Below are 27998 nucleotides of genomic sequence, written 5' to 3'. Positions count from 1 at the left end.
TATTACAGATAGATATAACCACAACCATATTAACGAACCAAAAACCTGTGCACAGAAACGAGATGAAAAAATATATCAAGATGTTAATTAACCACAGTCTTTGGATGATGAAAATATGGGTGAGTTTCTCTTCTACATTTCTGCAATTTCAAAGGTTCTATAATGCACACGTTCTGTGTCTATAATGGAATTACATATAATGAAGGTGGATTACCAAAATACTATGATAAAGGCCATTCAAGGAAACCAAGACAAAATATTTAACCATAATCCCACAACCACACCACTATTTCTTAATTATTTTCCAGATTTCTTCCCATCTTTGACTCTATGCATACTTATCATTAACACGCTAACAATCAGACTGGTGTACAGACAGATGTTAACAGGGGTTATTGTTAGGTGCTGGGAATATGGGTGACTTCTTTCTACTTTACTGAATTTCCCAAAGTTTGCTATGAGTATGCATTATATTTGTAGTGGAAAAATACATACATAAGATTTAATACCAAAACACCAAAGATCATTCAAGGAATTTGAGACAAAATATTTAACCATAATCCCACAATGACAACACTATTTTAATGATTTTTCATATTTTTTCACCTTGGACTTGATTCAACACTCATAATCACAAGCTTGTGCACCGAAACAAGACAGAGGACACAAATCAAGATGTTAACAGTTGCTGGGTATTGGGAATACGGGTGATTCTTTTCCTCTTCCAATTTTTCCTCTGGGTACACTTGTAACGGAAACACACATAATAAGCTTGTTATCAGAACACTATTAATAAGGAACGTTAAGATGAAAGTGTTTAATCATAATTCTACAAAGATAACATAACAACTATTTTGAATACACATTTTGACAGTTATAATCATAAACCTGTGCACAGAAACAGGAAATAATATACTAAAAAGTGTATGCCTTTGGATGGTTGGAATGAGGTTTGTTTCTCCATTTTTATTTTCCAAATGTCTGATGAGTTCAAATTATGTTCACAATGGAGACATGACTATAAACTTTTTAGTATCACTACCATAAGGAACAGCAAGGAATTTAAGAAAATAATTCTCAACTATAAGCCTACAACAACAACAACACAACAGCTGTTGACTATAAGCATACATTTTTAAACAGTTATAATTGTAGTATAAATATAATTCTGTGTCCTGCTTTTTTCACTTAATATTCTGTAAATATATTTCCATGTTACTACATAACTCTTCATGATTATCATTTTTAAACAGCTGCGTAAAAATCACAGATATGTTCACTTAATCACTCTCCCTACTGTTTGGCATTTAAGTTGTTCCTAATTTTTCACTAACATAAGGTTGGAACGGACGCCCTGACATTTGGCAAACTGGTTTCTGAAAAGGCCCTACCCGTCAACACTCCCAGCAGTGATGAACCCAAGTTCACCCCAGCGTCAGCAATGGCTCCCGACTCAAGGGCCCTCCTCTGAGGCAGCGCCTCACTGTTGCTGTTTTCTCGGATGTCCATTCCAACCGGTCTCTCGATGCAGCTGGCCTTCACCTGCACCACGCCCTCAAAATGGCCCCTTCTAAACTGGCCAGGACAGAGTCTCACCGACCTGGCCTCCCACTCCATTCCTGATGTTTCCTTCTGTCTGCTTCCTCACTCTCCTAGCTCTGCTGCTATGGTGGGACTCCCTTTGGCTTATTCGGTTCTGTTCTGGGCTCTCGGCCCAAAACCTCCCAGGACTTTGGTGTTCCCAGCAGCTCTGACAGTCTCCTCAAGCCCTAAGGGTGCAGATCTAGGAGAGTGAGATTTGGGCATATTCCCCAAGAAAGTATTTTAATTTTCTTGCCCAAATTATCTGTTCTTTTGCTCATCTCTACAGATCCACTTTAAAAAAAAATTTTTTTTTTTTAATTTTTGAATTTTTTTCCCAGCCAACTCAAAGCCCCCAAATGTCTCAATAGTCATTATGTGAGGGGAAGCAAAAGGAGCACAGATGGTCCACAGAACAAGATACAGGAAACCACAAGCTATGAGGCTGATCTGTAATTAATGGAAAACTGAGGCAATCAGACCAACACGACACTGATGGATAGCTCAGGGATACTCAGGAGGGGTGAAAGAGAAAAGAACATATAATAACAAAACAAATTAAGGCTGCTGGGGAACCTGAGTCCATGTTAAGCTTGGGTTGACTGTAAAGAAAGCTTTTCTTTAAATGCAAGTGAGACATGGGGTTGAGAGTCAGAGAGGCGAGGGCAAGAATTAAGTTCAGCAATAGAAAGCTCTAAATATACTAGCTCCTGGGCACCCAGGTGCAAACTGACTTGTGGCAGTACATACTAACAAAGCCACACTGCTACTGATCACTTAAGGCAGGAAGCGCACAAAGAAGTGATGAAAGTTGTTACCTGCATCCTTATATTTACAATGTGAGAGCCTCTTCCTATGGTTCTCAACCTACATTAGGCACTGTCCTGATCTAGTGACCGTGGCGACCCACTCTTTTAAAGGCAAAGAAGTAACATTTAGAGGGGAAAGCTCCAGCTTTTGTGAGTTCACTATTGAACACACATTAAGTTGGGTAAAAAAATCTGCATAAGAATCACTTCAGAGTACACTGTAGCAAGGGGTCAACTTGGGTCACAAAAGGTCAATTTGCAGAATTCAAAGGCTGAGACAGCATTAGGTTCTAAAGTGTTGGTGTAGACGAGATGGTTGAAAAGGAAGGTCAAAGCACTTCTCTTTTCAAAAAGCACAGAGAAAAAGACATTTTATCTTCCATGCCTACACCTTTATGGAAATACTTAAGAGTAAGGAATAACATAAGATTACTCAAAAATATACTGAAGGGGTTAAAATAATGCACAATAAATCTTTCATAGAACCTAAGATGCTTACAAATATATTCTAATTTGTTGCTCATTCCCCCCCACCCCGCCACCCACCAAATCAAAGTGTTCCAGGTAGGGTACCTCTGCACAGTAAACTATAACTATGTATCATTAAATCCAAATATTTGTGATCATTGTTTTGCTATGATTTTCTATTTTACAAACATCTCAGGAAAATTATATATAGCTTACAGAAGTATCATTTACAGGTGGATGCGGCTATTTCTGTTGTCTCAGAATCTCCTAGAACTTTCCCTCAATCTGACTACTCAGGTAAAAGGTGGGGTATGTGCTGTGGTTTGCCCACATGCACACACTGGTGTTTGATGGGGGACAGTTAAGACTGATGTAACCGCCACCACCTCCAGTTCCTTTCCAGTCCAAGTTGTCTAATGTTAAAAGCCAAGGGACGTTTCCTTCTGACATTATCAAGGATTGGTTTGAATTCTCTGTGAGGGTCAAGTTCTTAGCGAAGATTTTCCGACCTTTACACTTGTGTTCTCAGCCAGTGTGGGTGTTCTGGTGTCTAGCAAGGGATAGGCGGTCACCGAAGAGCTGCCCACAGACATCACACTTGAAGTACTTGTCATCAGCCCTATCATGGTCACTAGTGCTGGTCCCGGCATGTTCAGTGTAGTGTGAGCTTTCCCCATAGACGTTTCCGGCCTCAAATATAATCACCCTGGCATGGGTCTTCAGGTGCTCACCATAGGCCGAGTTGGAAGCGAAGGTTTCACCACATTCCCTGCAGTCATAGTAGGGTTCTTCCACTTCAATCTCTTGATCTTCACCTTCTTCTTCTGGGTCTTCGATCCCTGCACCATCTGGCTCGTCAGCGTCTCCCTCTGGCTCCTCAGCCTTTCCCTCTGGCTCTTCTGCTCTCTCTTCTGGGTCTTCAATCCCCACACCATCTGGTTCATCAGCATCCCCATTGGGCTGCTCGGCCTCTCCATTAGGCTGCTCGGCCTCCCCATCGGGCTCTGCAGCCTCTCCATCTGGGCCTTCAGCCTCCCCATTGGGCTCGGCAGCTTCCACATTGGGCTCGGCGACCTCCACCTCTGGCTCAGCAGCCTCTACCTCTGGCTCGGCAGCTTCCACATTTGACCCCTGGATCCGCAGAACTTCTCGTGGAATAAGCACATTGGCTTCAGCTTCCTGGGCTGCGGCTTCTTCCTCTTCAAGATGAAGCTTCTGATGTTTAGTGAGAACTGTGTTATGAATAAAAGACTTCCCACAGTCCTTGCACTCATAAAATGGTGAATCTCTTTTGGGGGGCTCAGTAAGAAATGAGGTGTGAACAAAGGAAGCCCCGTAATCATAGGGCTCATCTTTCTCGTGAATTCTCATGTGATCCCTCAGGTCTGATTGACTGAGGAAGGACTCCCCACATGTTTCACATTCATAGTGCTCTTCAGCCTGATTTCTCTGTAACTCGGTGAGGGACAGGCCTGGACTGACAGCCTCTCCACTTCTCTGGCCCTGTTCCAGTGAATTCTCACCCATATGAAGTGCCAGATGTTCATTAAAGACAGAACCATGAATGAAATCTTGTCCACACAGTTGGCACTGAAGAAATATCCCTGTAGCAGGAGTCTTCTGTAGGGCATGAAACCTCTGTGGGTTAATGACCAGAGGTTGCATGAAAGGCTCATCATACCTCCTCTGTCCATAAAACGGATCTTGCTCATGGACTTTCTGGTGCTCAAAAAGGAATGAGCTATGAACAAAAGACTCCCCACATGCTGGGCATTCATAGAGCTGCTCTCCAGTGTTATCTCTCTGATATTCACTGACGGAACGGGTGTGAATTACAGAATGTGTGTACTCACGAGTGTCAATGAGGTACTCTCTGTTATGAACTTTCTGATGGTCCTTGAGGTCTGCGCGATCTGCAAAGCCCAGCCCACAGTCCTTACATCCATAGATTGTGTCCTCAGAATCATCCTGCTCATCCTCATCCTGTTTATCCTCCTCGTCCTGCTCAGGTTTGTCAAGGCCTAGAGAGTCTTCAAACAGCTTCCCCTCGTGGAATTCCTCTTGGGCATAGATTTTCTGATGGGCGCCAAGGTCTTCAATGGTAGCAAAGCATTGCCCATAATCCTTACATTCTTGCTGCGCTGGCTGTTGAGCATAATCTATCTGTGCTGACTGTTGAGCATAACCTGCCTGCACTGCCTGCTGGGTGTAATCTGTCTGCACTGGCTGTTGAGCATAACCTGTCTGCGCAGACTGTTGAGCATAACTAATCACCACTGACTGTTGAGCGTAACTTGTCTGCTCTGGCTGTTCAGCATAACTCTTTTGGGGGTCAGTGGAAGCTAAGCTGCGAATAACAGATCGTTCATAGTTTTGGCTTCCAGAGGACTTCTTTCTATGGTGAATCTTCTGATGCTCAGTGAGGTCGGAGCTATGAACAAAGGATTCTCCACACTCTGGACATTCATAGCATTTCTCTTTAGGGTGAAATGTTTCAGGTTCACCAATATGTAGAGAGTGAATTACTGAGGTCTCGCAGTTCCTATGCTCAATGTTGTTCTTCTTAACTTGAACCTTCTGATGTTCATGGGCATTTGAGTTGGAAACAGACGACTGGTCATCCTTCTTAAACTCACTGGTCCCCTCTCTGGTAAGACTTTTTGGAGGTTCAGTAGAGGATACACTGCGTATAACAGAGTTGTTTTTATCCTCTTCATAAGGGTTCACTCTGGCAGGAGTTTTCTGTTGTTTATCATAAAGATCTGAGATGTCAGTAGAGGATTTTTCCTTCTCATTACATTCACTTCCTTTGAGACTTTTGGGAAGTTTGAAAGTGGCTAAGCTATGGATAACAGATCTCTCGTATTTCTTTCCTTCAGAGGCCTTCTCTCCACCACGGACTTCCTGATGTTCAATCACATTCGGGCTCTGAACGGTAGACTCTGCGATCGCTTTCGGTTTACTGAACCCCACTGCACCATGACTTTCCTGAGCTTCAGCAGAGGCTAAGCTGTGAATAACAGACCTCTCATTTGGTTTCCTCTCATAGACATTTTCTTGAGTGGAAAATTTCTGGTTGTCATCAGGTTTAGAACTGATGGCGAACTCCTTCTCATCCTCATTTTCAGGTGGTCTTGTTATAGTGTGACTCTTCTGAGATTCAGTGAAGGGCACACTATGAATGACAGACTTCCCATAGCCTCTGCTTTCATAGAGGTTCTTTCGAGAGTGAATTTTGTGATAGTCACCAAGGCCTGCGCCATGCCTAAAGGCACCGCCACCATCTTTAAAGTCGTAGAGCTTCTCCTCTGAATAAGTTTTCTGCCGCCTTTTAAGGGACAGACCAGGAATAAAGGTTTCCTCACGCACTTTACCCTTCTTTTCAAATAGGTTTGCTCTAGTGTGAATCTTCTGATGTTCTTTCAGAGATGAGCTGTGACGGAAGGTCTCCCCACACACCGTACACTCGTACATTTTCTCTTTAGCATACATTTTCTGAAGCTTATTAAAGGTTGGGCTGGGCTTACAGGTTTCCCCACGGTCATCACCTTTGTCATCTCTCCCATGGGTTTTCTTCTGGTGTTCAATCAGGGCGGAACTATGAAGGAAAGTTTCCTTACACACCTTACACTCATAGAATTTATCTTTCCCATATATTTTCTGAAGCTCACTGAAAGTAGGGCTAGGCATGAAGGGCTCCTCATATCCCTCATCATTACATTCTGTGAAATACTCTCTAGAGTGACTTTTCCGATGTTCAGCAAGAGTGGCACTCTTATTGAAGGTTTCCCCACACTCCTTACATTCAAAGCGCTTCCCTCGAGCCTGGCTCTTCCGAACCTCACTGACAGCCACACTGTGAATAAAGGATTCACCATACTCATAGAGATTCTCTCTAGTGTGCATGATCTGATGTTCGACAAACTCAGAAATCACACCGAAAGCCCTTCCACACTCATCACACACATAGGGCATGGCCCCAAAATCAAGCTGCTGCGACTCGGTGAAGGAGGAGGAACTCAGGCTGCTCATGCTCATGGCTTTTCTCATTTCACTACATTCAAAGGGTCTCTTCTTTGGACAGCCTCTCTGATCATGAATTGAGCCCTTCCCATCTACGTCACACTGATAGCGCCTTTTTCTTTCAAGAACTCTCTTTTTGGAAACAAGGTCTGAGTTGCAATTAAAGCCTCCCCCAAAGGCATTCCCTTCATAGCCCCTCTCCTGAATCAATGACTCCCTCTTGTTGAAGGAAACGTCTTTCCAGTCATGGTCTGGCCTTCTGGGGAACCTCAGTGACCGATCATTAGAGTCCCTTGCCCTTACGGATTTGGAGTTTCGTGAAACGTCCTTGATGAATTTTTCCATTATCACCCCATGGGAAGATTCATCTTCACAAATTCCCCGGCGATGGGTTGACTTTTTGGTTTCAGGCATAGTTTTCAGACCTGAAAAGAAACAGCAAATGTAAATACTCCCTAGTTCCTGTACTTGTGCAAAATAACAGCAGGACTTCTGCGATAGTGGTGCGAATATAAATTGTTCAAGGTTTATTAGTACAGCTGGTCCTCCAGTAACGTCATTTCGTTCAACGTCGTTTCATTTTACCATGGATGAGATGCCGTAGGAAGTTAACTCTGTTTGTATCAATTAGCCTATGGTAAAACTGGTTTTGTTAGACGTTGTTTCATGTAAAGTCGCACTACCTACAGAAAACGTTAAGTGAGGACTTACTGTATGTATATATAGTGCCCTTCTCATTGATTAAAGTGGCCACTACATATATCTGCCTAGTGCTTACCTCGACTGGTGCTTGGGTAGCCACTTCTCTTTGACCTTGAATGGCCTTGTGTCATGTGGGACTGGCCATCGTCTTCGGCAAGCTGAACCCCTGTTCACAATAATACGACAGCTCATACTCAAGTAGGGGACCAAGACTCATCACCATAAATTGATGTCTGTCTTTCTCTGAGCCACTACATGTGAAGTAGCTCATATCCAATCCTTTGGATGTCTTCTATTTGCAGTCTCATTTCCTTACTACCATCTAGTCTGAATCTTAATTAGCCTTCTTGACTCCACCTACAAATTTGTGCATAGACATTCATGTGTCCCTAAATTCAGTGTACCCGCTTCAGGCTTTGCCTTCTCACAACAACCTGCTAAATCTTGATAATACTTTTTCATTGGCCTCCATGGTTTTTCTCCTACCTCACAACTCTTGCTTCCCCACCTCTTCTCCAAATACTCGAGCATCTCAAGGTTCTACTGCCTTACACAACACTCTTGGTACAGCTCTCTCTTCCCCACACCGGACCTGCAGAGCCAACTGCCTGCTATGACCACGCCGGTTGTCTTGTAGGACAGTCCAAACTGGAGCTCAGGATCTTGTTCTAAGTGTGTATATAAAAATCTCTGCTGTCACCACTCTGAGAAAAGTATCAATGCTTGTGGCAAGCGCCATCTTTCTATTCCCTCCACCTTGTACAATATGGCCTTCACCCAGAGCCAGAACAATTTCTTAGAAACACAGATCTCTTCAGTTATTCTTCTGATTGAAATCTTTTAAAGGCTTCTTATCACCCTTGAAGTCAAATATATCAACATGGACTCTATGTCCTGCAATTAAAGAGAGTAAGGTGACAAAAGGCTCCCATGAGGGGAGAAGCAGCAGCTCACCCAGTGAAAGCAGCTTCCGGTAGTTCTCCATGTTGTCCTGAATTGGGTTCTGAAGCCTCCTGTCCTCGGTGAGGTCCAAAACGTCCTGGTATGACCCTGTATCCTAGGATGGCAAACATGGACCTCTTAGTGGAGTCAGCTCCCATGGGCATCCAAAGAGAGAGGAATGCTGGCAACATGGGAGCTACACACACAAAGGTATGCAGAAAGTGCTCACAGCATTTGGGGTTCTGAGTGATCCAAGTCAAGTTTTACTAGGGACCTACTTTGTACCTACCTTGGTGCTATACTCTGAGGAAGATCCAAAAGACGTATGACACATATTCCTTGCCCTCATGCAGCTTATAATTTGGTTGGAGAGAAAAGACTCATGAAACAATCAGAGAACAATAAACAATAAAGTGGGGCACAGATAATCAGCGCTAGACGGGTTTAGCAGAGGGACAGGTCAGGGTGGGCGGGACTAGTGAGCAAAGGTTTCGCAGAGGGCCTTGGGCGGGGCCTTAAGTGGCGGGTGAGATTCTGACAGAGAAAAAGGGGGCTGCTGGGAAAGCTTCAACAGGCTGAACATCAACCATGCATGGCACACGCGGGGGACAGGAAGAAAATGTGTTTTAGCAGACATGTGGTCAGGAGGTGTGTCTTAAGCCTCGCCCCCCAGCCTGTCCCCCCACCCACCTCTTGCACACACCCCCTTTGTACAACGAAGCTACACTGTGGGCTTCTCTAGGTGTGTACAGGTTCCAAATAACCCAGGAGTCACTTAAGCACTGAGTACCTTCATTTCATCGCTGCCTTTTCTACCTTAATGGATATTTTCCTAGGAAGAACTATTAAATTCCCTGTATTACTCAGGAGAGTCTTCTATACAGAATCCTGCAGAGCCCTTGCTTATCGCTGCACTGGAACATGACGGCTTTCAGGGGGTGCTGGCCCTGGGGAGGACGGCACCCCGGCCTGGGGACAGACTGCAGGAGGGAGCTGGTGCTGCGGGAAGCCCACAGGCTTCGGAGCTAGAGAAAACTAGGGTTCGAGGAGCACTGCGCCATTTCTGAGCCGTGCAACCTTGGGAACAGAAATCTTTCTGAGCCTCCAGTTCATCTGTAAAATGGAGAGAAGGGCATCAGCCTGCCTTGCAGTATCGTGGGTGAGGCTGTTCTGCAATGTGATGGGTGGTTTCAATATTAGGAAAAATTATATACAGAAAACGTGTATTATTTTTACTGTAAACTATTACATAAAGATATTTTGATAATTTATTATCATTCCATGGCTTGGAAGCGGCATGGACATTGTAGCCCCGTGGAAATTCAGCAAGAAAGAGTGCGTGTGCAATTAGGTGCATCTCTTATTCAGAAAGATAAATAAGCACAGGCACAGGGATTTAGGAGGAAAGCAAGTGCCCGCATCCAGTAATTAAACAGCAAAAAGCGCCAAAACTAAGCAGAGCTTCAAATATGAAACTCTAGGTTAAGGCTGAGAATTTCCAGGGCAACAAACAAGCTACAAAAGCTGAGGAGGCATTGCAAAATTGGCATAATTAGCACCCTGTACGGCTAAAATGTATCATTTTTGTGGATCAGATGGCAAGTTCCAGAGCAAGAGCTCCGCTGTGCTCAGGTTTGCAACAACAGCGCTTCCTCAAGTCTCAGCCCTGCTTTTATAATAGTGAAGGTGCACTTGCGAGAGAGCAGGGAGACCAGAGCTCCTAACTCAGGGGCTGGCAGAGAGCAAACGAGGTCAAGAACTTGGGGGACAGAGGGAGTCAGAAGGGTCACCATCTCTGGTGATGACAGACCCCAGTGGCAATGGCAAAAGGGAAGGGACATTTTTCCTATCTTTGTCTCCGTTTGCCTATTCTGAGTGAAATAAATGTACACTAAATTTTGAATGCTATTGTTCCTATGAAAGAAAAATGATGCTTTGATGTAAAACTGATAAGCTATTCCAAGTAGGAAGCTCTAAAGCAGTAGTTCACTTTGTGTTTGTAATCAGCAACGGTACCTAACTTTGTACAAGCTGCAATCAAGTCCCCCGTGAATAGATGCTATCCAGAGAACCAGTAAGAGATACATGCAATGCTAAAAGGTGAGAACTTCCTGTTTGGTACACCCCCAAAATGTAGTTTATATCTTTGGCTGCTGCTATTTCTAACACACTGGGCAAGTGGGAACCAGTGGCCTACACAGAAATGGGGTCAACTCTTTAGTATCAAGGCCGGGCATTTGAAAATCAACATGAGACAAAATCCGACTACCAATCTCCTAACCTTCAATTCGTGAGTATTTTAACACCTCCCCAAATGAAGACATTCCCCACAGATCACTGCATACTTAGTCATCGGCTCATAGGACAGTGTTCAGAAATCAGTGAACCACCTTCCCAGGCAGCACGTGCGTACTGGGGAGGTTTCTTTTTCATTATCGAGTTTAAAAGTTTCTATGTTAAAAAGGTAACGTTTTTGTAGATTCCTAAAATTTTGGTCAATTTGATTTCTCCAAGTAAGAAATCAAAATTCGTGACAGACTAAGTATGCTATAAGCTGAGGGTATTTTCCCCAAGACAACAAGGATATGATAACCCACATCCGGGCTGGGAGGACCTGGGTCACCTCTGACCCCGCCCATCAGCGATGGCCCCGCCGATGCATTGCTGCTGCAGAAGCTCTGCTTTCAACACCGGGATACTCATCCTCACACACATCTGCAGGTCCTTGCCCACCTCCAGGACAGAGGACAAATGATGGTTTTCATCGTAGAATTCAAAGCTTTCCGCCATCTGACCCATCGAATACCTCCCACCACAGGAACGATCATCAACCCACCTCGGAGCCCTGGAGACAGACCGGGGTGCTCTGCTGGGCTCCCGGAGGCCCGGGGCCGGGCCCACCCACGCTCCCAGGGCGGCTCGAGTCTCATGCCCTCTGCGTTCTAGCCAGTCTAGCCTGTGTTTCGTTCCTGCTTCAAAGCCTTTACCCAGGTTCTCCCTAATGCCTGAACTCCCCTTACCCCGCACTGACGCGGGCTAAGGGTTAGGCCAATCAGCCGTCAGATGCACCCTGCATACGGAGGTTCATTTGTGCTGAGTGTTGTAAGACTGAAAGCCTCCAGGGCCAGGACTCTGTCTTGGTCACCCCCATACTCCCCAGGGCCTAACCTAGGCAGGTGCCTAAATGTCAAAGGAGACACAGGCTAAGCCCTGTCCATGTGGTGGCCTTCCTCCGCACCGCTGGGTCACAAGAGACCTTCCTTAAGGCCACTGAAGGGCTCCTTCAGCATCAGCTCCAATGCCACATCCTTTCCCTTCACGAGTTTCCCTAGCGCACTGCCTCACACAACGACTGCCTACCTGCTGGCATCGCGCGTGTGCCTTCGCTGTGCCAGCGCTGCGTCAGCACTTCGCACACGTGTGTGAATCTCATTCACTCCTTACCGCACCCATTTTACAGATGAGCGAACTGAGGTTTGGCTTACTTCAGGAAATGATCCAAGGCCACACAGCTAGCAGGTGGCAGAGCTGGGCTTAAACGCAGCTTTTGTCAGCTCCAGAGCCTTTGCTTTCTCTCGCCAGTCTGCCCTGTGGATTTGCAACTTCCCTGGCTCCCTAATGAGGGCCAGAAAGTTCTCCAGATCACCCTGCTTCCCCGGCCCACTAGGGAACAGCCAGCATGACAGCCCTACCAAGTGACACAAGTGTCGAGTGGGAAAGAGCTCCTGTGACTAAGTGGGTGAATCGGGAAATGGGTAGCAGTCACCCCAGCCACGTGTCTCCTCTGGGGACAGGCCTGGGATCCTTTCAGGGAGTGACTGGGGCTTCGCCATCCAGATGGAATTTTAGGGGAGGAACACACCCCTGTGGGAAAGAAAGGCATCTCTGTCCTGAAATAAAGATGGCCTTTCCCGGAAGAGAGGAAACCTAAGCATACCTGGGATTCCGACTCATACTCCATCATGAGGTTCCTACGCCTGCGCCCTCTTTCCGTGGCAAAAGTCGTTTTCTCCATCATAGGAAGGGAAAGATCCCGCTGCGGAAATCCTGGGAAGGGAAAGGCATCCTGAAGGAAAAGGCCCCGCCAACTGTGCAGGCGCAGCAGGGAGCAGGGCAGAACGCAGGACTTACTCCTTCTGGGACTCCTGGTGTATGGCCAGCGCTCTCGAAACTCCAGGTCCCTGCTTCTGCCCCTCCGGTCCCACTCCCGCATCCGGTCTCGCTCTCGCAGCCAGTCTCGCTCCCGCATCCGGTCTCGTTCCCAGGCCCGGTCCCAGTCCCGGTCTCGATCCCAGTCCCGGTCCCGGTCACGATCCCAATTCCGGTCTCGATCCCAGTCCCGGTCTCGGTCACGATCCCAGTCCCGATCCCAGTCCCGGTTTCGGTCACGATCCCAATCCCAGTCTCGGTCACGATGCCAGTCCTGGTCCCAATCCCTGTCCCGGTCCCCTGAGAAAGCCAGACGTTCGAGGAGTGAACAAAGCACTCTTCCACATGTACACCCCCCTTCAGAGAGGAACACGACCCTTGCTCCTGCCTTGAGGAAATACATCTGCGCCTGGGGTCTCGAGACACTCAAGGGTGATCTGGACTCTTTCCATCACCCTAGACCTGGAGCACTGTTTCAGGAGGCTTGGCCTAAGTGGGGCTTGCTTTAAAACAAGTCTCGAAGCTTTAGACACTTCTGCCAGTTTCCCACCTCCTACACAATCAAGTCCACACCCAGGAGAATGGACCTCAGCCCCTCTGCTGTCTGGCTTACCCGAGTGACTCTTAATGCGCACATTCTCTACTTAGAAAACACACGCCCTCCCCAAAAGCAATACTCCTTTTAGGAAGCTTTTAACAAATGAAATGGCTTTGGAAGCAACGGGCTGAGGAGCTCTGCCCCTCCTGGGAAGGCTATGGTCACAGCCGCAGCCTCCCCAGGCTTGAAAGAGCCTCCCGCAAACTTCCCGCTTGAAATACTTCTATCATTAAAAATATATATACACTGCCTTTCGCTCCAGAAATTCGTGTCTGCTTTGATACCAAAATGCCTCATTTTGTCCTCAGTTATTCTAAGTACCCATCAGGTCTCTGAGCAGCAGCAGCAGCTGCCCTGGGGAAGGCGAGGCCACCTTTGCTGGGGTCCTGAAGCCCGTCGTGCACCTGCGCGCATTGGACAGACTGGGCTGAAGGTTGGAAACACGCCCCATAGGCGGCATAACCTGACTGGTTACTCACTGTAGAAATAGGCAGAGCGTGGCAGGGGGGACTCGGCTCCCTTTCGGCCCATGTCGTCTTCACTGTGGACGTCACTGCCGTTGTCTGAGAGGACACCAGACACCCGCTTAGCGTTTGACCGTCTCTTGCCCACACTCTCATGAGTTTCCCTAAGTGAAGAGGACTGCCCCGCCCCCCAATCCCACCTCCACGAGGAGCTCGAGTGTTGTGCGCCCATCCTGCCTCAGCTTCCCACCCCTCCTGGGTGGGGACACGGCTATGACTGCACCTACCTCACCTCCAACAACTGCAGCCACGTACAAGTTCCTGGGGCACCGCACCCATACGTCTACAGACGGGAACTGGGGCCAGAGCGCAAGGCACGTGCCGGCTCCTCACGGAAGCCCATGCACTGAAGCGTCTCCTTTCCCTCACACCCCAGGGCAGTGGGCGGGGGGTTCTAACCGGGGTCTCTGGCCACACCACATGTGGTTGTCACAGCTGGGGAAGTACCACTGGCATCTTGTGGGTGGAGAAGTCAGGTGCCACTCCACACCCTACGACAGGACAGCCCTCCCACGAAGAGAGTGGCCTGGCCCAGAGCAGGAGCAGCACCAGGGCCGAGACGCTGGGGGTACGCGGCCTCCCGCGGGCCCGGCCTCCTCGTGGTCTCACCTTCCGGCTCATACATCTCCTTGTATCTCTCCAGCAGAGTCACAAGCTTTTCACAGCTCTGGGGCCGTTTGGCTCGCACCCAAACCTTGATCCTTTCTGGGAGGATGGTCAGGTACTGCTCAAGGACCAAGAGCTCCACAATCTCCTCTTTGGTGTGAGTCTCTGGCTGCAACCAATCGAGGCAGAGGTTTCGGAGTTTGATCAGGGTCTTCCGAGGCCCGACAAATTCCACGTAGAGGAAGTTTCGAAACCTCTGATGAAAGAATTCAGAGTCAGTTGCACCTTCTCCTATGATGGCATCCGGCTCCTTAGTCATGTCACTGTCTAGCTCATACAGATCTGGGGCCCAAGACTTCCTGGGCTTGCTGGCGGACCAGTACTTTGGAGGCAGCATTTCTCTAAGTAAAATTTTCAGTGGAGCAACCAAACATGAGTCAACAGGAAAGACGCAGCAGCCTGTGACAGTCAGTACTCAGGGACCTGCAGATCGTAAGGAGATATACACATGTCCCAGAAGTTGAGGAGGAGCAGGCGGGGGGGGGGGGGGGGGGGGGCTGCCCTACAAGGAGCATCAACAATGCTTTTGTGAACAAGCCAAGGCAAAGAGGTGCGCAAATCCCCCAACACACACACACAGGACACCGAGTTGCAGGCGTGAGCTCTGGGCCCCGCACAGACTGAGGAGTTAGTCATGGTTTTGTGACCCTGGGCAACTTACTCAATGTCCTGGCGTCTCTCCCCATATCTGCAAGTAAGGAACAACAGACCCACCTCCCCTTTAGAGCCGTGAAGCTTCCATAAGCTGATATACCTAAGAGGACTCACCTCCTAACGCCTGGCACAGGGGACATGTCAAGGTGTTGGCATTACTAGAACTGGGTGTCGGTTTTCTTCTTTGCAAAAATGGACGGAGGGCATTGGGGGACGGGGGCCAATGCTGCCAATTCTGAGCATGTCTGCAGTCATGCCACTGTTAAGGCAGCAGACAACACGTAAAAGATAGAAAGCCACATGACATGTTAGAAGCACTCAGCTCCAGGGAACGTGACTGCAGGAAACTCTGCACCTGTGCTGCTGTAGCAACTGGGGCGTTCAAAGTCAATAAAATGAAAAATTCAGCTCCCCATCACGTGAGCCACACTTCCGGGGTGAGTGGCTCCGGTACCGGACAGCACATGACAGGTCCACCATCTTGGGATGTTCTGTCGGCCAGAGTGGCTGTCCAGTGTCTGAGTCTGCCGGTGTCTGTCCCCAAACCTAGCTGCAGGCTTGTGCCAACACCACCCCCTTGGGTATCTTTCCTGGGACTCACTTCATCTGTTGCGTGTTCCAAACACCGATTCTACTGAAACTCTGGCGTTAACTTTCCTGCCTCCCACAGGAACTGTAACCCCCACGAAGAGACCGGCGATGACCAGCTGACACAAAGCCGGGTATCCACGCTGACACAGCATGCCAAGGGTGACGTGGGCAACCCAGTTTACAACTGATTTTGGACGCTGGCTTGCAGAAGCACAGCAGTTCCAGCGGGAGGCAACGCCCTGGCTTACCCTCTATGCCACTGCCCCAAAGAGCTCTCTGGGGGTCACTCACCCAGACCTGCCCACTCCTCTCCCCATACTTCCTGGACGACAGCATTGGTAGGTCTTACAATGGGGCCCTGTACACTGGTTTTGCGGGGGGCGGGGGGACGACATGAAATGAAATACTGGTGAATCCACAGAAACCCTACGCAGGTGGCAAGGCTGCGGCATTCATGTAAACAGTGGGGAGGGGCCTGAGTGACCTCCAGGCCTCCCCATGCTGCGCACAGGCCTCTGCGGCAGCCTTCCAAAGATCTACTGTCTGTCTTCAAAGATGCGGCTTTCTACTTTGATAATCTTCTGTATTATTTCATGTATTTGCTTAGTTGTCTTGATTTTTAATCATCTGCTTCCCTTAAAAACAGACTGTTTAGACAGTATAAAAGCTGACTTTCAAGCTTTCTTTTAAACTCTCTTGTAACCAATGAAAGCCATGCATTCCCTGCGCCCACACCATTTTGCCTGCATGTAAGGTGTATCACGTAGCCTTTTACTACTGATCAGCCACAACTGGTGTTAAGGAAGGCCATACACAGGACAAGTCTCAGTTTGAGCGGCTGAATTAACTTACTCTGGCTTTACTTCTAGAGAAGAAAACCATACGCAGCAAAAATGCCCTGCTTTTGTTTTAAAAGCTAGGAGTTTGAATTTTTTTTTTAAAAAAAGTCTAAAAAGAAAAAGGTGTTTCAATTATTCTGAGTCTCAAACTAGACTCTCTCATCTGGGAACAAATGTAGGAGACGCAGTCCCGCACCCTCTCCTCACTGTGGCGGGCGGCTCTGCGCTGCCACACACACAGTCCTCCCACTGCCACCCCCCTAGGGCCGTGGTGACCTGACCCCTCCCTCCCTGCCTGCCCTCCCTCAGAAGAGAGAGAAGGGTACTAGGTAATACCCTGCAGAGCGGAAGAATTCTAAAGCTGGGGAAAGGGCAAGTGTCCCGGCTTTGGAGCACTGCAGTGACATGTTGAATGATGGCACAATTTTACCCAGGACCTCGCTCAGAGGGACTGCCGCTGACAGGAGCAGAGTCCTCAAAAGCCAGCATGCCTGTATGGGACGTGGGAGGGCACAGAGCCCACGCCTGCCCTGGGGCGTCCAGGTTCAAGAGAAAATCCAGGTCCACTGCGGGACACCAGCCCAGCCTCTCAGAGGCCACAGGACATGCTACGTATGTAAATCACCTGTTTGGGAATAGGATCCTTTCTGGAACTTCAGAAGAAGCCACTATCCACAGGAACAGAGTCACAATGCCACAGACCTGCAGACATTTTAAAGGAAGAAATACATGGACCAATAAACACAGAAGAAATGTAAGAAGAGTGTCAGAGAGTTCTCCAAATGGCTGTGGACTTGGATATCATAAGGGGTGAGAGGGGTGAGGCCTTTTATATCATTTTCAAGAAGAGGCCGATTCCCATGTCACAGAATCCAACCAGAGAAAAGAGATAGAGCACTTTCAAACTGCTGTTATGAAACCAGAATTCAAAAATCCAAGGCAAAGATTAGCACTAACTGCCGACCAAACTCACTCACAAAAGCACACATAGAAAGTCTTAACGCTATCGTTATTGAACATCATTCTATAGAGTTCTAGCCAATTACAAGAAAAAATAAAGACACAAAACAATCATTCTCTTATGTAAGACTGTCCACTCAGACATTATAAATTAATGGAAATTGGTCATACAATTTAATAAGGAAATCACTTGTATGTGTCCTTAACTATGTATCACCAATAACAACTTCTAAAGTAGAAAGAACTCCATTATAAAAATAAAAAAGATTTAATGAAAATAGCATCACCCTGGCAGGGTGGCTCACTTGGTTGGAGCATCATCTCAATATGCCAGGGTTGTAGGTTCGATCCCCAGGCAGGGCACATACAAGAATCTACCAATGAATGCATAAATAAAAAGGAACAACAAATTAACATTTCTCTTTCTCCCTTTCTCTTTCTCTCCAAAATCAATTTTAAAATAGCACCTACGTGAATTATATTGCAATATAAAAGGTGATAAACAGAGACACAGGATAGTCATGTGAGATGTATAAATCCAGTACATTGAAGTTCTAAACCCTCCCCCAAATTAACCTATTTGAATTTCAAAAAATTACAGGAACTTGACAATGGCTCTAAGCTGAAATGGAAGAATTCCATTTGGATCAATATTCTGAAAATTCATGTCAAAAGGCCAGTAAGCCAAACACAAAATTTAAGAGATATATTAGTATAATCTCAGGGTAAAAAAGTTCTTTTACAGTATGATGCCTAAAGACAGAAAGATGAAATAAAAATAACAAATGATGGTCTTGTCTATACCATCAAAGCCAAAAAAAAAAATAAAAGAACAAAACAAGAAAACCACTTGCTATTTATGACAAAGACTGATTCATTTAAGAATCATGAGTTTACTATACATAGTTGAATATGTGATAGTCTATGAAAATGGCATTTAAAAATAGTAAGGACTATATGGGTTATTTTAATAAATAGGAATAGTAAAACTAGCCAATCATTAACTTGGGGGAAAAGATCATACCATATATAAAAATGTTAAATCTAAAATCAAAATGAGCCCTGACAGGTATGGCTCAGTTGGTTGGCCATACTAGCCTCACAAAGCAAAAGGTTATTGGTTTGATTCCCGGTCAGGCAGATGCCTAGAAGGCAGGTTCAGTCCATGGTTGGGGTACATATGAAAGGCAACCAATTGATGTTCCTCACATTGATGCTTTCTCTCCCTTTCTCTCTCTCTTAAAAAAAAAACTAAAATCAAAATGAAATAAATCAAGAAAAGACTAATTTTTATTATCTAAGAGCAGGAAAGGGCTCTTCTAACCTGATATTAAGGACAACCTTGACTTCCTACAGACTTCTCTATTAATTTTTTCCCCAATACACATATATTTAAAAAACATAAATCACCAATAGGTGAAAACTATAATACGTGAAGGCTTAAAAAACTTGATAGGGAGTCACCAATTTTGTTTTTGTTTTTTTAAAGAAAATGTAAACAGGCAAATATGCCCCAAGAAGCAGAGGAAAATCGAGGGAGGCAATAAACTTTTCATGAGCAAGTATTCACCATGTTATGAAAACCTTCCAGATCACAGGAAGGACTCCTAGCTCATTAATAATAAGACTATCTGAATGCCTGTAAGTATCCAGTTGCAAAGTTATTCCCAATTTCCATGCCAAAAATTCACTCATTCCTTTTCTCAAGAAACTAGGGATTAAAGTGAACAGATTATGATCTTTTTAAATGTGCTCAAGATTTTATGACCAAGCCAACAAAACAGCCATTAAAAAATGAAGGATTTTTAACAGAAAAACCTTACAAATGATGAACCTTAACTACTCTTTCTCACAATGGCAGAGGAAATTCATTTCAGAGTAAAAAAGGGCCTTGGGAACAGATTCATCATGTATGTGTAAAGAAATTAGCATTCTCATATACTGCTTGTGGCAATGTAAATTTTATAGAGGGTAATTTGGCTACTTATCAAAAATGAAAATGTACATATCCTATCCTATAATTTCTACTTCTATGGATTGATCCCAGAGCTACATGATATATGGTGCAAGAATATACGCATTGAAGTCATTGATAATGGACAAAATATGTTACCATTCATCTAGTGATTACGAGACCTTTTCGAATAGTGAGGCAATTGTACATAAATGGATAAGAGATGATCTCTAAGATAGTTTAAGTGCAAAATAGGACATAACAATTGTACAAACTGTAAGAACACATTCATTTACTTAAAACATAAATGAAAATCCAATGAAAAGGTGGGAGCTTTGACAAACTGAGAATCCAGTTCCATTGGAAGCATAAATGCACAGGAATATCAAGGGAAAGACAAGCAGCAACTAAACTTCCCATTTTATATTGAAGTTTTTTGACTGTGAACACTCTAAATTGAAATGCAAAAAGAAATGGAAGTATCTTTTATTAATCATTTATTTTTTCTAATTTTCCCCATTTTATGAGTAGTCTTTATAACAAGTCTATATGGAAGTTTTCATCTCGCTTAATTTGTGTGCCATATTTTAATTTGTTTAAGTACATTGGTGCATCCAAAGACTAGGATACTGAGGGGTTTTCAGAAAAAAATGATGTAAATCTGTGTGCACTAGTGTGGACAGTCATCAAAAATTACTGGGCTTAAGAATACATATACACACGTGCAGAACTCATGGTGTTGTCTCATTTTAGTTAAAAAAAAAAAAAATATTCCTCTCCTGGTGCGTGCCATCCTCCTGCCTCTCTGCAGACCGACACCCTCTACTTCAGCATTGATCGGTGTGCCTTGTCATTTCTACATTAAATATTCTCTACTGTTTGAATGTTGCACTGCCTTTTGTTTGTAATCAGAAAACAAAATTTCTTTTAACATATAAAAACATAACATTCTAATAAAAATTTTGTTTTCATTCCTTGTTTGAAATTTTTTAGTGCAATGGCCTTTCATGGGTAGGACTTTTAAAAGTCTGACCGCATTCAGGGGACAAAGGGGGGTACACACAAGAACCAGGTCCAACTCTGGTCCTAGCAGCCAACAGAGGCCACCAATTCCAAGGGGAGGAACAGAGAAAAGAAAAATGATGGGAATAGCCCTGGATGGTGTGGCTCAGTTGATTGAAGTGTCACCCCAGGCACCAAAAGCCTGGAAGTTTCATTCCCAATCAGGGCATATGCCTGGATTATGGGTTCAGTTCCTGGTTGGGGCATGTATAAGGCAACCAAATGATGTCTCTCTAAAATCAATAAACTTATTTTTTTAACGCTGGGAACCAGTAACAAAGTCTCTCTCTCTCTCCCCCTGGGCAGGGGTTATGGGTTTCTAGCTGTCCTTCCATCTCCAAGACCTGTTTGTACACACACCAGGCATGTATGCATGAAATGCGTGCAGAATTAGCGCTGTGTGCAGTGCTGCACGTGAGCTGGACCGCTGAAAACCACAGAACCGTGGCTCTGCCTGTTGGACAACGGGGTCATCATTGTGGTGTGCGCTGCGATATTTATGCCACTGGAATATATAGCACTTTGCTTCTATTTTGTAAACATATACAGAAAACAAAAGTATGTTCTCACAATGAATGTAACCGAGACAACCAAAGATGAACTTCATCAGGCACCCCTGCCACAAGGGGGGTGGGTGGTCAATGACTCAAACGTCCCATAGCAGAGGCTGTACCTGTGGCTGGGACATGTGAGGAGAGGCGAAGCAACCCCGTGACCCCACCGCCTGACTGACTGCAGGCTCCCACCTCCCGTCAGTGCTGAGAGGAGCCCCATGGAACCTCCTGCGAGCCTGTGTTACTTACTCTGGTCCCTCATCACAGCGCACTTGCATTGGCCCCTCACTCGTGCTACCTACCTCATTAAAAGGGGCTACACCTGAGAACCTTCAAGTCAGGAACCCAGGCAGTTACCGTCTTCATTTCCCAGGGACAGCGCAGGGTGTGGTCTCTCCTCTCTCCTGCTGCGTGCCATCCTCCTGCCTCTCTGCAGACCGACACCCTCTACTTCAGCACGCACGTGGAGGAGACGCTGCCCAGCCCGTCTACCTCACCCCCCAGGCTAGGCCCTCGACGCTGCCAGCTAAACAGTCTGTGGGTCTGAGTGCAACCACAGCCGACTCCTTCCAGGGCCGTGGCTCTCACACTTGGGGAAGAAAACTGCACCTGCCTTTCCAGGTGTGACCATGTAGTGGGGGTGTGGTTCCCCAGGAAAGCGGCATTCCAACAAGCACTCCGGGAGCTGTGTGTACGCTAAGAACCACTGCCCTAGGCTTCGGGGTCCAGTCTGGTCCAATCAACCACACACAGGCACGTATGGACAAGGGGGGCTGTTGGAGTAACGATCTTACGCAGGAATGTGAGCGAGTAGTAAGTGACCACCACCCTACTGCACCAGCCTCTGGTCCGTGAGGCGGCTCCTCTCAGATCATCTCCACGTCACCTTGGGCTTACCTCTACCACTTCCGTTTAGCACTTACCCACACTGCAGCAAAATTTCTTTATTGTTGTCCATTGTGGCGGGGTTTCCCCGATCAGACCTAACTTGAATGGACTGGGGGCGTGGGGGCTGGAGAGAGAGGGCTTCTGGTGTCAGCAGCTTCACTGCACCCAGATGGTGGCACTGCTACCTTGCAGGCCAGTGTTATTCAAGTCTGTCCACCTGCTCTCGTTCTGATTCCATACTCACCAAGCAACCTTCCCATTATGGTTTCATTCCCCTTGTTGGTCTGCCTACAGGGAGAAAGTCTGCTGATCACACATACTTTTGAGTATTTCGGTCTCTGCTACAGTGATCTCCCATAAGAAATCAATAAACCAAAATTGAGTGAACTGTTTCTCCACATAAAACCAGTATGTCGGTATAGCTTATGGAAGTCTCCTGGGCTTCATTAATGTGACTCTACCAACATAAGGTAAGTTCTCAGGCAAAGGAAGGCTTCCGAGCACCAGACATGGATACCCGGAGCAGTCACCGAGACCAGGAATAAGCCAAGCCGTCCCCAGAGGCCCATTTGGCACAGCATGTTAGCCTTGCCTTCGTTGGTAATAAGCCATCAGTATAGCCACCTACCTTGGCAAACATGTTTTCTTCCTCTACATTTAACTGAAGTTCTCATTCAGGAGACACTGAGGCCGGTGATTTTGGCACTCACTTCCAGAGACCCAAAATCTAGCATGATCCTGTCCCAGATCAGGCTTAGTATTAACACTTGCTGGCAAAATGAACAAGCTTATTTTGCTCACTTCCCCAGGTAACATGATTCACTAAGTCTGGTCCAAATCCGTCAGCAAGCCTTGGACAGAGTACAGCCCTCCTGAGTCTCTCTCCTTCTTACCTCTCTCAGATCCATCCACTTCATCTACCCACTGCTGTGACCCTTAATCCAAGGCACCATCCCGCATCCAGACCTGAGGGGAGTCTCACAGCACCCACTATTTCTACCTTCCCCTTCTGAACCCTGCAACCAGATGACATTTGAAAAACAAAAATCCAATTAACATGTTATCTTCATGGTTAAAATATCTCAGTGGGCCCTGGCCAGATGGCTCAGTTGGTTAGAATGCCATCCTGGACACCAAAATGTTGCAGGTTCGACCCCCAAGTCAGGGCACATACTTAGGTTGCAGGTTCGAACCCCAGTCAGGGTGCGTATGAGAGGCAACCACTCAATGTCCCCCCCCCCCCGACCTTCTTTTCCCTCTAAACTCAATAAACATATCCTTGGGTAAGGATTAAAAAAAAAAATCTCAATGGCTTCCCACTGTGCTTTGGATCAAGCCCAGGTACTTACCATAGACTGCAAGGCCTTTCACAGGGCAACCCCAGTTTACCTTTTCCCCACCTCCATCAAATGCCGTCCTATTCTTTCCTTTGCTTAGGCATCCTGGACTTTCAGCTCCTCTCTGGATCCCTTAGGAACGCCCATGTCCCCTCTCCTTGACACATTACCACCCATTACGCTTCAAGGCTTGACTTCCACGTCCCTGACTTTCTTAGGGAGAGACCGTACAGGGCCTCCTCCAGGTTCAGGTAACTACCTATAGTGAGTGTTCTCTTTGAAGGCATGAGTCACACAATTACTTATTTTCAATGTCTTTCTTCACTTAATACACTATGAGCTCCAAGGAAGCACTTTCCTTCCTTCCTGGGGCCATGTTTAATAGCGAAATAATGAGTCTCTCATACTTCTTTAATCACCCAATAAGAGAAAAAGGGTAGGCCTGAAGGGATAGCTGAGTGTGGGAGAAGAAGACACCCAAAAAGGATGGCATGAGGCCAAGGAGAATTTCTGGCGAACACACAATCCACCGGAAGAGTCTGTGCATCCTCAGCACAAACAGTGGCGCAGCCCTGTGGATGGGACATGTGGACATGCGTGCCAGTAGGAGGAAGGGGGTGCTCACTCCGAGGGTGGGGCGGCACCGCGAGAAGGGAGTTCTGCTCACCTGGACTCAGTCACCTAGCGTTGTCTCCGAAAAGCGTAGACGTTCAAGAAGGCAGAGCTGGGAGGTGGAAGAAAAAGAAAACATGAAGCACCAAATTTACTTTGTAACTGCTGGACTCCTCCGGGGGAAATGACCCCACAACAGCTGTATGTTTCTCTCCTGCTCTCACAGAGGTCAAATGAGAGCAGGAAGAACAGCTTTCCCTCTCAGGATGGCAGGCCATGTGGGCACTGCGCTCCGAGGCCCATGTTGTGCCCTGGGCTGTAGTCACAGCCTTTTCCCAGTGAGGTTATGTCAACAGGCGTGCAAGTCAACCTCTGGGTGTCTTAGAACCTTCTCTAACAAGCAAAGCAAAACAGTAAAGATGCGGGGCTTTGGGTTGTGTTAAATGAAAAACTCCATTTCTCACTTATCAGATACGTGGCACTGGCCACCCTCTAAAGGCAAATGACACATTTCACAGGTTAAAAATTGGAGGAAAAAAATATTATTTACTGCCAATTGCATGCCAGGTACAGTGCTTAGCACTGTAGTTTTATTGTCTCCGTTGACAGCTCTATTCACTTTCTAGCTCTCATTTCACAGAAAAGAAGCAGAAGCTCCAAGAACGCAGTCTGAGAGCTCGTGGAAAACTATTACGGATCATCCTCTTGAATTTTGAAAAAAACAGTACACCTACTGATATTTCCCAGGGACACCATGTGGAATAATGACATAGGTACCCCTTAGAGATATGAAGTGAAGCTCCAGTTCTGCCATTTAATAGCCAGTGAGGCAGGGCCAGAAATTTAACTCTGATGCAAACTTAAGTAACATGGAGGGACTAGCTTACATTAAGAACTTAATGCTATTATCAGCGTTAGGTAATGGTATCATTACTTAACCTCTGGTAACACATTAATAGGTTCGCAACATGCTCCCAGTAGATTCACACTACACGTTTCAGGTCCCTCTGTGCCTCAGAGCATGCATTCCATCAGGGGATCCTGGGGGAACGAGCGTCATGCTATGGCTCTGGTTTACGTCAATGCCAGCAGACACTGGCGGATGTATGTATACCTCAAAAAAACCAGCGTTGGAAAATGCAGTCCTGAAAGACCCAGTCAAAAAAAAAAAAAAAAGAAAAAATCAGCATTGGACACTACAGTCCTGAAGGACCCAGGGATAGCACAAGTGGCTCTGCGCATGGGTGGCCCCTGCCTTCTCCTCTTCCTCCGCTCCCCTGCCCACCTCGACCTACCGCCCCCCCACCGCCCCCCCACCGCCCCCGGCAGGAAACCCTTCCCCAGAGCCTGAGAGCTGCTTCCGGAGGCCCCAGGCCCGCCCCCACCTGCTGAGAGCCGCCCTCTCTCTTCACTTCCGCACACCATGGCTCCTGGTGGCCGTCTTCGGCTCCGAAGTCTGTCCCACAGAATCCGGGCCTTTCCTTCGTGTAACCCCTACTGTCCTCCGAGGCCCCTAACCCCAGATATTACACCCACAGCCCGCCTCCTCCTTTTTTTCAACTTAGAATTCTACCGTTCCCCAAATCTATTACAATTCTTAAATTCTGAGCCCAAGGTTTCTTCTAATGACCCCCAGAACTACGCAGCTGAACCGGGTCCCCACATTTCCTGACGTGGCTTTGGCACCTCTCAAAGGAGACAAGACGCCCGTCGCCAGGTCATGTGGCTGCCCAAGGTGGCACCTGTGCAGCGAGCACGCCAGGGCGGGCTCTGTGCCCGCGGCCTCAGGACACCGAAGCCCCTCAAGTCTGTCCTCACAGCCCTGCTGTCATTCAAGAAGGCGTCTGTGCAGAAAACCTTGGTTGCGACCTCCAGGCCACCCCTGCAGCTCTGCCATCATTCAGGATGGCACATGTCCTGTAAGCCTCTTTGGCCTCCGAGTAACTTGGTACGGAGGGGGCTTCAGCCCCCTCCGACACTCCAGACAGGGAGTGTCATTCCCTTAGGCCTGGCCCCTGCAGCCCGCCCTGCTGTCATTCCCGATGGCGCCTGCGCAGAGAGCCTCGGCTGCCACCCGCCAGCCGCTATAGTGGTAGAGTGGGCGGGAGTGTGTGTAGCCCTGTCAGTCACTCAGAGCAGGACAGCCCCACCCTTGAGTCCACCCCCTGCAGGTCCACCGTCCTGCAAGATGGCGCCGGGGCAGTAACCCTCTGATGCCACCTATCGGCCAACAAACACCTTAAGAGGGGCTGGGGTCTGCAGCCTCCACCACCAGTCAAGATACGTCACCCTCTCCCCTCAGGCCCGCCCCCTGAAAGTCCGCTGTCATTGAAGGTGGTGCCTGCAGAGTCAGCCTCGTTGGCCACCATAGCGCTGGCGTGGGTAGGGGGCTGCAGGTCCCATCAGTCAGTCACTCGAGGTACACGGCCTTCCCTTGGGCCCAGCCCCTGCAGGCAGCCATGCTGTTATTCAAGATGGCGCTTGCACAGTAAGTCTCCGCTGCTACCCGTTGACCAACTCCGTGCCAGCGTGGGCGGGGTCGGCAGCCCCTCCCTCGAGCCCACCCCCGCAGCTCTACTGTCATTCATAATTGTGCTTGCGCGGTAAGCCCTGGCTGCCGTGTTGGCCAGCGTGCGTACAGCTACACAGGAGGAGGGGCTCTGCAAGGCCAGCAGCCCCAAAAGACCGTACACGACCCCAGCCCCTCAGCCCAGCTGACAGAGCGCCTGGGCAATATACCTTGGCTGTTTCCCCACCCCTAGCTACCCCCCCAATCAAAAGGTGGAAGCCACACACATCCCAGGATGAATACAGTCCTGAAAAGACGGTGACAGGGGACGGGGTGAGCCTCTGTAGCCCCCCGGCACAATGACTGCCTAGAGCCCTGTCCCTCCGGACAGACAGCTCCACGGCGGCAACAGCGATGGCAGACTTGCCGCATGGACCCGGCCGATAAACCAGGTCACTAGCCGTGGCCCAATTTCAGAAGTCAGTTCATAATACCCCACGCTAGTCAGGGTGGCAGTGCCACGGCAAGCCTCTGCGGCCAGACACGCGACCAGAAAAAGGTGCGAGAAAGGGAGGACCCCGCAACTCCTGGCCCCGCCCCCTGCGACCAGCCCGCCAAAACTGCGCCCGCCCGGCGAGCCTCCGCCACCCCCCCCACCAAAGATGGCGCCAAGGGAGGCGGGGCTCCTCGAGATCTTAGCCCGCAGGGCACCGCAGCGGCGAGTTCTTGACCCCACCCCAATCCAGCCAACCAATCAGAACGGCACCTGCGCAGCACGCGTGGCCGCCCACACTGATCAGGGCGGAGCTCCCGAGCCCACAGAAAAAACTCCGTTTGCAGGAGGGCTTTCCGTCCCTCCCCTTAGAGGCCTTAGCCCCTCCCACCGCCACTGCGGCAAAACAAGCCCCGCCCCCAAACAGCAAGGATGCGGAGCAGCCCAGGAACCTAGCTAACCATGGACCCAGTGGGATGGGGGTACAGCTCTGCAGCCCCTAAATCCAGGCCAAGAAAACAGGCGGGCCCAGACGAAACGGCGCCATCGATGCTCATTAGGGACTGGCCACCCCTTGGATGCCCACCCTGGCAAGGTGATGGTGACAGGAGCTCGCTGCAGCCAAGGCCATCATCACCCAATCCCCTACTCCCACAAGATGGCGCGAAGCCCCCCGACTCTGCGGCCACCTTCACCGGGCTGCCGGCCGCGCAAGAAGGCACTGTTGCGGCAAGCGCGGCAGTCCCCAGCCACCGCTGAGGACCCCGGCCCGCCTGGTCAACGAGAGTCCCGCACCTGCGGCGTGTGACCGACGCGCCCGCCAGGTATGGATGTGCGGACGGGCGGTCGGACTCACCTCCCCGCACCGCAGGCACAACCCGGGGTCCGACGGCCGGCGAGGTGCAGCCCGCGTACTAGCTAGCGCACCCACTCGGCCCCCGGTGCCCGGCGGCACCACCAGCTCCGGGTGGACATGTCCGCTCCTCCGCTCCAACCTGGTCCTTCGGCTCCCGGGCGTGTGCAGAGGACCGCTGCCCGCGACTCCTTGTGAGGCTCTCCGCAGAGGCGGGGCTCCGGCACGGG

The 27998-nt window shown here is 48.2% G+C and overlaps 1 protein-coding gene across 4 annotated transcripts; it reads right to left on the bottom strand.

The window, feature by feature from the left end:
• Positions 1-27998, bottom strand: PEG3 (paternally expressed 3). 4 transcript variants are annotated; one of them, XM_054588257.1, is made up of 10 exons: positions 27772-27998; positions 23969-24025; positions 17172-17248; positions 14406-14885; positions 13752-13835; positions 12657-12974; positions 12463-12572; positions 8538-8640; positions 7660-7749; positions 1-7306 (listed from the first exon to the last, which is right to left on the bottom strand). In XM_054588257.1, the coding sequence occupies exons 4-10, from the start codon at positions 14797-14799 to the stop codon at positions 3384-3386; spliced, it is 5022 nt and encodes a 1673-aa protein (XP_054444232.1). In that variant the 5' UTR covers positions 14800-14885; positions 17172-17248; positions 23969-24025; positions 27772-27998; the 3' UTR covers positions 1-3383. The 4 variants fall into 4 exon arrangements, with proteins under 4 accessions (XP_054444232.1, XP_054444235.1, XP_054444233.1 ...); XM_054588260.1 differs by having other exon boundaries at positions 14406-14658; XM_054588258.1 differs by lacking the exon at positions 7660-7749.

The sequence above is a fragment of the Pteronotus mesoamericanus genome, unplaced genomic scaffold (genome assembly GCF_021234165.1).
Source record: "Pteronotus mesoamericanus isolate MK-2021 breed Mesoamerican mustached bat unplaced genomic scaffold, CSHL_Meso_final scaffold_128, whole genome shotgun sequence".
In the NCBI taxonomy this organism is placed as follows: Eukaryota; Metazoa; Chordata; class Mammalia; order Chiroptera; family Mormoopidae; genus Pteronotus; species Pteronotus mesoamericanus.
Note: the sequence above shows the minus strand (reverse complement) of the source record. Positions and strands in the feature narration are given on the sequence as shown.